The sequence below is a fragment of the Megachile rotundata genome, chromosome 4, assembly GCF_050947335.1.
Source record: "Megachile rotundata isolate GNS110a chromosome 4, iyMegRotu1, whole genome shotgun sequence".
Classification (NCBI taxonomy): Eukaryota; Metazoa; Arthropoda; class Insecta; order Hymenoptera; family Megachilidae; genus Megachile; species Megachile rotundata.
Window position 1 is genome coordinate 4,124,294 of NC_134986.1, and position 11,097 is coordinate 4,135,390.

Genomic DNA, 11,097 nt, shown 5'->3' on the forward strand with positions numbered 1-11,097 from the left:
GAAGGATAGCGGGTCCTGGATGCCCTTTTCGTAATTTGATATCACGTGAGTATGAGACCTGAGGAGGTTGCTGGATGATGTTTCGGATGCAGAGTCCCGATTTCGGAATTTGTATCAGGAGAACATAAGTCGCGTGTAGATGGCAGGTCGAGCCATTTCTTAGAATTTTTCTTACATAAATTGTTGCAATGGCCTTCACTTATTTTGAATGCAATATTCCGAAATTCGAGAATTCGTATTCGGCGTGAATGAGTTGCGTGAAGTGAACATGGGGTTTTATTAATTTTCTCGATGTGACTTTTTTGATTATGGAATTCTTGTAAGGTTTTATAAATAAGTAGACAATATATTGCTTTATTTAACATTTATTAGAGCTTTGTGTTACATGTAGTTTGTACTCTGTATACTGTATGTAGCACTTGGCATATGTGTTTAAAATGATTTGTCTATTGTTTATGTCGAGCTTGCTTTTACAACTGATACTAATGAACTTTACTGTGTTGAGGGTTATGTAACAACTAATAATAGTATTTGTAATAATATGTACTACATTGTCGCTATTTAAATGTGCAAAATATCGTTGCACGCTGTTGAATATTGCAGATTTGTTCGTTACCACGCAAGCACAACGACGGCAGTATGCATATTTTGGTGTCGTTGCTCCTCCCGCACTGCTACCGGTAAATTACTTGCAAGCGCCATCTATACATATAAATTAGAATATTATATGTATAATAAATTATGCCTGCCATGTGTGACGATACTGTGGAAAACTGTCATGCGCCTATATCGACCAAATTTTGCAAATAAACTCTTTCTTACAAAATAAGGAATCTGTGATTATGGTTTTTGGCGACTCGAAATACAATTTTATTATTTCAATCGGAACACAACGGAGGTTTCCTAAGTTTTCTCTAGTATTGTAAAATAAAACGAATATGAGGTCGAAAACTTATCGACAGGTCCTTAAGCCATCCTCATGTCGATAACTTGTTCCCTGGTCGATAAGTGATCGACAAGTCCTCAAGTAATCCTCATATCGATAACTTATTCCCTGGTCGATAAGTGGTCAACATTGTCATCTTGAATAACACGTTGATAAACTATCGATTGGGATTGATGAAGAGTTAACTTATTCAATTTCAATTATTTTGTGACAGATGGTGCCTTGACTTATTACTACTGTCATTAAATCGACGTTTAATCGTGGAAATATGAAAACAGCATATCGTTTTTTTAGAGAACAAAGACGTCTATTCATTTTGTTGACTCTCGTTAAATTATCAGAACTGTGGATTGGTGGCATTACATTCAAGAAATTTGTTAACCGTCATTTCATGTGCTTGCTTAAATGATAAAATTTTATATATAAAATTGTTAATTAAAATACACGCCGCAAATCTATACAATGTACTTTTTTTCATTTGTGAATATAGTATTTCAAGAACAGTGCGAAGACATTTCTGATTTGGTCGTACCTGTAAAACCGTTTGCAAACTTTAGCAATACGTGAAAACATTATTTTACGAATAAACGCAATTTTTCGATAATTTCTTACTGGTCCGTTAGATGGCGTAGATGATTCTGTTTTCAAATAACGCGCGCGAAAATATAAATTTTGTAACAAACGAATGATGCTCAAAAATGCTTTTAACCTTTTAAATTAATTACTTTACAATAAATCGTGATCTATTGTGTCTTTTTTATGTATTAAATAATCGCAGTACTTCTGTTGGTAAACATAAACCTAAGAGTAAAAGTCAGTTAAAGAAAAATATCAGCTTATTTAAATTTCATGTATAAATAAAGTAATTAGTATGCTAATGTAGGTCCTAAAATTATTGTTCTGATCATTTATTTGCGGATAGTTTATTAACTAATTCAAAAATGCATTTACCGTTTAGACGCCATTTTCCTTATGCAGATCAAATTTACATTGAAATGTTGAGTTTCGCGCAGTTCAGTTAAGTTCAGGCGACTTCTCAACAACAGTATGACACTCTTCTATATTCTACTTTGCTTTCCGTGCTTATATATATGGTGGATAAGAATATATAAGTAGTAGGTAGAAATGACAATATAGCAGGTATACCAAATAAAAAGTCACTGGGTATACATGTTCAATGGAATAAATGTAGTTGGAGCGCCTGTGCGCCACCAACGAATAAAAACTGACGTGCGCCGAACGAACGGAAACTAGTTATGCAGGAAGTACATTCTGTCGTGACGTAAATTGTAATTTGAATGGAAACTGTTTTTCCGTTACAGACATAGTAGGAGTTTCAAGTATAGTTGCGTATCTAGATAAACTGAAATTTGTGGTTGGAGTCAGCCTGCTTGCGCGCCGCGAATTCGTGACACGAGCGTGACGAACGCGGACTGAGTGCGTACTGAAAATAAACAGAGTAGTGGTGTAGTGACAAGAGCGCGGGTTGAACGATGTCTTCGCCGAATAAAAAGGCCAAGGAATTAGAGGATCCAGGCTCGGGCGAGGGTGTTGAGTCTCGTGATTACGATATTGAAATACAGAAGACACTCGAAGAGATTGACGGGTGCCAGAATCAAATCGATGGCCTCAATGAGAAGGCCAGCGACGAAATCCTCGAAGTTGAAAAGAAGTATAATAAGTTGCGTAAGCCCTACTTCCAGAAGCGGAATGACATTATTAAGAGGATACCCAATTTTTGGGTTACAGCTGTATCCTTTCATATGATGACATTATGTTCTCGTTAATTATAGTTATTAATGTATCTTTGACGTTTCTGGACAATGCCGGCGTCCACCGGCGCTAGTCGCCATCTTGCCTACTTGTAAACGTATATAACTATGTATAACCACATGCGGTCACGCGGAATGTAGCATAAACGCAATTATTTTTTATGAAAATTATCGGTCAAAAACATTGTCGCGGAAATACAGCGTTTTATTTGGCTACACCTTTATTTTATTACTATTTTATATGATATTCTTATGTACTGCAAGCTGCAATACAAAACACTTTAATAATATAATAATAAACTATAGAACATTTTAAAACGCTAAAAGATTTACAGTTAAAGTAATTTAATTTGAGAGACTTTGTTTTGTTGCAAGATGAATGAAATTATATTGAGAATAATATGTTAATAACATAGCATCGTGTATCATTCTAAGTACGATGAACTTCATAGTTTAGCATTGAATTTAGCATATCATTTTTTTTGTATATATATAAAATATTATGTAAAATTCCTTAATCCATTTATGCATACGTATACAGTTTGTAAACAATAAAGAAATAGCAGAAATATTGGAAGAAGACGAGGAAGATGCACTCCGGTTTTTAAACAAATTAGAAGTTGAAGAATTTGAAGACATCAAATCGGGATATAGAATTAATTTTTATTTTGATGAAAATCCATACTTCGAAAATGATGTTCTTACAAAAGAATTTCATTTAGGTTCTTCTGGTGAGCCCAGTTTTAAATTATGATATTATTATTTTAATTTATCTGTCAAAGCTACTTTTATTAAATATAATATTAAATTATTTTAATAGATATAAAATTTATTTCTTTATTTTTATTTAATTCTGATTGTAACATTTTATTGCATTTGGATAAATATTTTCATTTCATTTTATTTTAGAGTAGAGTTTTAATTAGAATAGTAGCTGAATTTTTTGTTGAATAGTCATAGTTTTGATGTATCTCCTGCTCTTTTGCAGGAGATCCAGCGTCACAAAGTACACCTATACGTTGGAAAGAAGGTGCAGATTTAACAAAAAGAGCAAAAACCAAAGCCCCACTGAAAGGTCGTAAAAGGCCACTGAAACACAGGTCATTCTTCGATTGGTTTACGGATCATGGAGATCCAAGTTCAGATGAAATAGCAGAGTTAATTAAAGATGATATGTGGCCTAATCCATTGCAGGTAGGATTATTATTTATAACAACCAACAAATTTTAGTCATTGATATATTTTCATCTCCTAATGGCTTATTGTTTTGTTTTTAGTATTACTTGGCACCAGATATGGATGTTGAAAATGGTGTTGAAGGAGATGGCGAAGATTGTGACACGGAAGAGGAGGAGGAAGAAGAAGATGGTGGAGCAGATGATGGAGATGAAGCAGGGGAAGGCGAGGAAGGTGATGATAGTATAGTTGTGGTTGAAGATGATGTGGATGAAGATGAAGAGGAAGAAGAGGCTGTGAATGATGAAGATGATGGGGTTAACGAAGAGGATGATTTATTAGTAGACGATGAAGTTGATCGTGAAGGTACACATAATATTTATACTTTTATTGTATCATTCCTAAATGTTACATTTATTTCATTTTAATAATTTATATTACAGATGCAGATGGCGAAGAACCAGAATAGAATTTAAAGTTTGTTTCTCACAGCAATGGTTACAGTCATAGACATTGAAAAAGAATCGCTGAAAATACACATCAGATTGATTGAAAATAGATGAAGTGTGCAGGACAAAAACTATTGAGCCATATGAATAAACCTCGGGACGACATTGGGAAATAATAAAATAGGAAATAGAATTTAACAGACCTAATCTTTATCGGCGCAAATAGAAATCGTGTATAAAATAATGTTTGCTCGATTGTGCCGAAGTTAAAGAAAAAACGGTCTTACATAATAAATTAGATAGGTTTCACACAGTACCATTTTTTTTTCTTTTCTTTAAATAATACCGGAATTCCTAAGTTATATTCATATGGCCTAGTCATTCTCTATATAGTAGGTATACGATGAAGAACACCTGCTCAGCTTCATCGTGTTACAATTACAGTAAGGAGTAAATAAATTATAAGGTATAACGAGATTGTGGACAGGTGTTCTTTTCATCTTGTTTTGTCACGAAGATCTGTTCCATTATATTACTTCCGGAACGAGGTGTTCTAGATATTTTTGAGAGTGACAGTACCACAGATATAGAGCATTCACTTTTCCTCGCTGAGAGATTTATTTTTTTGAAACAATTAAATACTAGTTTTATAGAAAATTGTAACTAATTGTTACTATACACTTGCGATTTATAAATAAATTAATACATTTTCAATTTGTTACTTTGAAAGTAGACTAATAACATATCGGAGAATATAGTAACGTGTACAAAAGTGTGTAAAAAGTACATATGAGTCCTCTTTTTTTCCAACCTACTTATTTTTTTGATAAAATCATTATTTTTCATATTACTGATTAGATATTTCTATTTTATGATAATGAATATGTTTGCGTTATTATGTAACATTCTCTGTAGTAATCAATTAGTTTGATGTAACATTTTTAACACAGTTAAATTTTCAATCTTTTTATCCACAGTAACAATGTAAAAGGCATGTATTGTAAACGTACGTTTTTAATTATTTAAAATTATAATTTTAACTAAACCTGGCGCGATATTGCTATTCCACGTGTATAGAGAAATAAATATTTATTAATTTAATACGTTGTCTGGAGAAGAATTGAAACTTGTCACGCTCAAAATGAAGATCAATGTACGAAAAAGCCACCTCGTTCTTATTCTTCCAGATTTTACGTTTACATTCTGCTATTTGGAAAAGAAAAATATGTCGCAAACCTCTAATTCTAACAGCATCTTTTCAAATTACTGTTACAATCCAAAGATGAAGTTAGAACTAGAAGTGATCACAACCCTGTTATATTTCCAGCGATGTGCCAAGGAAGGAACACATTGCGGTCAGTTTTCAATCTTGGTGCGAATAAAAAGGTTCTATTAAAAGTCTAATCTGCGTTTCCTGTGGAGTCTAGGAAAAATCAAATAATTAAGTTGCTTAAAAAAATAGATAACTAATTATATGTTTGATTTGATTACTATCCAAGAAACGTTTTTAATATGAAATTGGTTTAGTGGATCTTGGATAAAAACCAGTTTCAAACTTAAGAGGATAATCTGTCTATTTAGCATGAATTTAAAAAATCTTCTAGAATAAGAATCCTATTTTTGTACGGTACAAGTTAATGTTGAAAAAAGTTAATAATTATTTGATTCCTCCTAGAATACTTTTTGGTGCGCTCTTATACAGAATGTATTCTGTTGTGAAACTTACCAGCAACTGTCCTGGAAATGTTCAACGTTATTGCAAAATAAACGTTAACGTGACATAAAAGTCCTGCGTCGACTTGATATAATGGTCGCACAAAAGGACACCTAAGTCCAGAAACGAAAATGAGCCAGACTAGACGTAAAAACAATTGGATGTAAGCATTTTTTGAAATCAATCGACGTACTCGTGTCACGCAATCATACAGCAAATGAACGAAATAAAGTTGTCAGTTTAAGATAGGAATGAGTTTTTATATTTGAAACTACTTATAAGATTACAATGAATATAAGACATTTTAATACAAGAATCGGACACATTTTTATCCCATATTTTTACTTTTTACATCATCTAGAAAGAAAAAAATATATTGTTATATCAATTTTTAAACAAGCAATTATTTTTCTACGTTTTTCTTAAATAATTATTTATTCGTTTATAAAAAATTGCTTTCTAAATGCACCAGATTGTTTTCCTGATTTTCTTCGCTGTAAGAATTCTATTGAGAGTTCAAATAAAAATTGATATGACAAAGAAGTAAGATGAATGAGAGGAATGATCATAAAAAGATGTAATTCATAGCGGTAAATATAAGATTTAAACATGCATCATTTTATTATTTATATTCGTGAAATGTACAAAATTCGTTACAAAAATGCTTGATTGGTGTTGAGGGAATCAGGGATGTGAAACAAAACGACGATTATCCGAACTGTTGTCGGAGCCAAACTTTTGTTTAATAAATAGGGTTTCGCCAGAATATGGTACATTCGATACAGTTTCGTACAACTTAGGAATCCCTTAATGAAGAGGAGATATAAAGAGAAAAATTTCCTATTTACTTATTTGTTCAAATTTTTAATCTGCGAAGACAAAATTTTATATTAAGCTCTGACCAGCGATGGCTTTACTTAGAGCCTTACTTTTTTCCCTCCTTGAATTTTCCCCAGAATTCTTTTGGATTCTTTTAGAATTTCCTTATCTCTTGTTTCAATTCTCTTACTTTGTCTAACATTTTTACTTCTCGCTTTCCTTGGAAATCCTTTAAGTTTGTCCTCGTTTCCCTTGACTCTCCCTACCTTAACTCTCCTGTTTCTCCCTGACTCTTCTACAGGTTTTGGTAGCTATCCTAGACCTTTTGCCTTCCCCAACTTTCTTTAGAATCCCCCTAGACCCACCTAGCATTCCCCTGGCTCTCCCTAGCTTTTCCTACAGTCCTTCAAAAATCAAGAATAAATGATGAGAGGATCTTCATCCTACCCTTTTCCTTAATCAAAGTAAATTCACACTGTACACTCAGGCCCAACATAGATTTGGTTAAGTGGAAAGGGGGTGGTGAACACTCCTGTCATTTTCAATGTTAAGACATGGAAATAGCCTAACATAAAACTAGCTGTCTTCGCAGATAAATAAACAAATTTATGAATAAGTTGTACGAGGTTGTATGTTTAAAATTGAAAAATTTTCCGAATTAAAAAAAAAAGATAAACTTCGTATTTCACGTTAGTTATATTTTTCTTAGTCTTATTTAGTAATTATTTTGTGTAATGAAATGTGGTTGAAGAGCTTCAATTGATGCACTTTTATTAATATAGATACATACAGATTGAATAAGTATTTATATGAGAAACAGAAAAAGAAGAGAAATTAATGTAGTAAATAAAACGAAGTTCGGAGAATTTTAGCAGCTATTTATATAATATATTCATTTTTTGGAATTTCATTGTTTTTTGTACAACTACCTTTATACCTTAATTATCTCTTATGATAGAAAATACTCAATTTATTTTGTAATAACTGTTTTCTTTTGTACTTATTCATTTTCGTTCCTATTATGATTCCTTATTAAAATTATATTGTTTACAATCATTACCTCTATGTAGGATGTGTAATTGAAAGAAATAAATATCAGGTTTCTGTTTTGAAAATTTGTAAATAGTCACATTTATGTACTGGAACTTCTTGTTTGGATAATCGACGTTTCAAAGAAAAATTATCTCTTCAATTATTTATTTAAATCAAGTATTTTTCCTGCTAGATTTTAAATTTGTCTTGTAGCGAATTTTAAAAATGAGTTTTAAATTAAATTTAATTGTATTGATGTAATAATTCTTTTTTTTTAATGCAACTTTCATTGTGGTAAACAAATTTTCTCTTATGTTCTGCTATTAATAATAATTTATTGTGAAGTCAATTTCTGATATCGTTCGATTGAATTGTATATAATATATAAAATTATACTTTATCTATTAAATTATGGATTGAAAAGTAATATCTAAAACGACGATCGAATCATTATTTTTACGAATTTAATAATGAGAAGTTATTCCGTTTTGAAACAACTGTATTAATATTCTAAAATTATATGACATTTTATAAGTAATAGCACGCTTTTTAATTACAATTACATAAGGCCGTTATTATTAATAATTTCAGGAATTTTTTTATTTATAATTAATGCATAGATACATAATATTTAATAAGAAAATTCATACGTTTAAAAATTTCAGCTATTATAAAGTGTCTTATTTCTTATTAATTGTATCACAATTTCATAATTTTGTGGCAACATAGTAGTACGCTAACATTGTTCATGCAAATATATATTTTTGTACGATATTTCTTCTTTTAAGTTTTAAATATTTAAACTTTTGCATTATAATAAATTTTGTGTTGTACCTATAGAAACTATACAATGCCCACTTAAAAAAAATATTTTACAAACTATCCCTGAAGTAATACCAAATCTTTATTATATTCACAAATATTTTAATATATTTAAAATATCGTTGCAGTTGCAGTTCAATTTTTGGTACATTTTTTAATTCGTCGCGAAAAGTAAAAATGCAATGTAAAACCTAGTTACACCGCGCAGTAGAGTAGACGTTCTTATGAATACAATAAAATGTATTAGTTTCTGAATCAATTTTAGTAACAAATAAAATTGAATAATATTGACTTGTTAACAGAAATCAGCGTTATGTTTCTTAAAGATGTTAATATATTTTATTTAGTTTAATAGTTGCAACCTTAAGAATTACATTCAAAAAGAATAAGATTAAAAGATGGCTACGACGCTTCAACTTACACCATTGCTTTTCTATGCCTACCACTTTTTCGTTAGGTTATAATTTAATCTGTAAAATGGGTAAGTATATATTAAAAAACCTCGGGCATAAATTTCTTCTTTATTTTAAAAAGATGCGCGCTAGGAAAGTATATTATTATTAATTTTGGTCAAACGATAAAGTCATATGTTACTCTTAGGCTCAACAATAATATCGATCTATCGTTCAGCAGCAGCAGCAAGACATCGATGACAGCATTTATAATTCGAATATTAGCCTATTAATTGATGGAAAATGTATTCGAAACTATATTTTCAGAATGATACGATCGTACTTCGCATTTAGGTATTAATTAGTTTCAAAATAACTAAAATAGCTTTTAAGAATTAACTACTAATTCCCGAATTTCAACATTTTTAAATAGCTACATTTCTAAATTATCAAATTCTCACTTCGTAATTTTTAAAATCTCTAAATTCTTAAATACCAAAAAATCAAATTTTCCAAAGCTTCCTAATTTTTAACTTTCTTCAAATTCTCAACATTCTAAATTCAAAATTCACGAATCCAAAAATTCGTAACTTCAAAAATTAAAAAATTTTCCTAAGTATAAATCAACAAGTGGTCCTCTTCACATGCTATGTTACAGAGAACACAACTATGTTCGCCAGAGTACACACTACATACATAAATACATATATAAGTACTTATGCATATAGGTAGTGATTCATAATTAAAATATTTGCAGTATAAATGTAAAAATGTAAGTAACTGTCACAAATATTTTTTATTCCTTATCTTCGTATATTACCGATCTGCCAATACAAATACAAAAAAATGCAAATAAAAAAGACGTAAGCCTAAGTACGATTGTATAGTTTAAACTACTATTTACTGTTTCTTCTTAAGAAATTCCTTACCTTCCTCGTATTATATCATCGTTATGCGATGTTTGTCTGGATCACTTGGTTCTCTCTTGGAACACAAGCAGACTGTCCATATGCTGCCATTGAAGAGGATGGAAAAAAAGGTGCTTCAGATTCGAAGACGATGCGTAAGTGTGCAGACGCCGACGACGTTGATGGCGAAATATTCGATTTTTTCACAATAGAAGACACTGTGACCCGGGTGTTACACGATCGTCACCGAGTTGCGCGTGTCACGGTCATAACCTCGTTAACTTGGTGACGGCTGTTAGTCGACTGGTACGACTTTAACGGTGGTGTATACTTTCCACTTGCCTTGCCACCGAAAACCCTCTATCACCTTGAAACGGTCGATCGTAAATATTATTATTCCCCTTTCTCGTCTTAATTGAAAATTCGTCTTTGTCATTTAAAATATTATTGAAGTATAACTTGCATAGATGCAATTCAACGCGGAAATGTTAGATCGGAGTGCTATCAAGCTTCTAAGCAGATTTTCAAAATACAAATTTTTTAATTATCGTATGTCGAAAGAATAAATTTCTAGATTCCCAAATTTTTTAATTTCTAAAATAAATGTTCACATTCGAAAATCTTTAGCTTTTTACATTTTACTATTTCCAAATCACTTTTCTACATTTTCACATTCTCAAATATTGCAAGAGCCTAAATTTCCAAATTCTACAATTAAAAATTCTCAACATAATTTTCCCAAATCCTCTATCTCCAAATTCCCAAATTTTGAAAAACCTAAATTTCCATATCCTCATATTCCTATTCATATTAAACACAAAATTTTCACTATACAATTTTTCCTTTTAAAATTTTACCCATAGTTTCGGAACGATAAAAAATTAAAAATTAAATTTAAATCAGTGTCTTACATTTTTAGCGTTTGAAGAGGTAATCATTTGCGAATAATAATAAAATATTTCTCGATATTTCCCTGGTTGTAAGAATCGTTCCTGTTTCGATTCATCGTGCTAATTCCGGATCGCGATCGATAAAAAGCGGAAACGTTTCGGTTCATTCCGGAGTCG

At 31.1% G+C, this 11,097-nt stretch overlaps 1 protein-coding gene and 1 long non-coding RNA gene across 3 annotated transcripts; one reads left to right on the forward strand and one right to left on the reverse strand.

Annotated features, from left to right (window-relative positions):
• Nucleotides 1-349: 349 nt before the first annotated feature.
• On the reverse strand, nt 350-11,094 carry LOC143264366 (uncharacterized). Its single transcript, XR_013038082.1, has 3 exons — nt 10,942-11,094; nt 10,052-10,397; nt 350-702 (listed from the first exon to the last, which is right to left on the reverse strand). It is a non-coding gene; the product is annotated as an uncharacterized LOC143264366 (long non-coding RNA).
• Set (NAP domain-containing protein SET) lies at nt 2,230-6,373 on the forward strand. 2 transcript variants are annotated; one of them, XM_003707200.3, is made up of 5 exons: nt 2,230-2,697; nt 3,260-3,449; nt 3,707-3,912; nt 3,996-4,260; nt 4,338-6,373. In XM_003707200.3, the coding sequence occupies exons 1-5, from the start codon at nt 2,440-2,442 to the stop codon at nt 4,361-4,363; spliced, it is 945 nt and encodes a 314-aa protein (XP_003707248.1). In that variant the 5' UTR covers nt 2,230-2,439; the 3' UTR covers nt 4,364-6,373. The 2 variants fall into 2 exon arrangements, with proteins under 2 accessions (XP_003707248.1, XP_012149840.1); XM_012294450.2 differs by having other exon boundaries at nt 2,233-2,697; nt 3,716-3,912.
• Nucleotides 11,095-11,097: the final 3 nt, after the last annotated feature.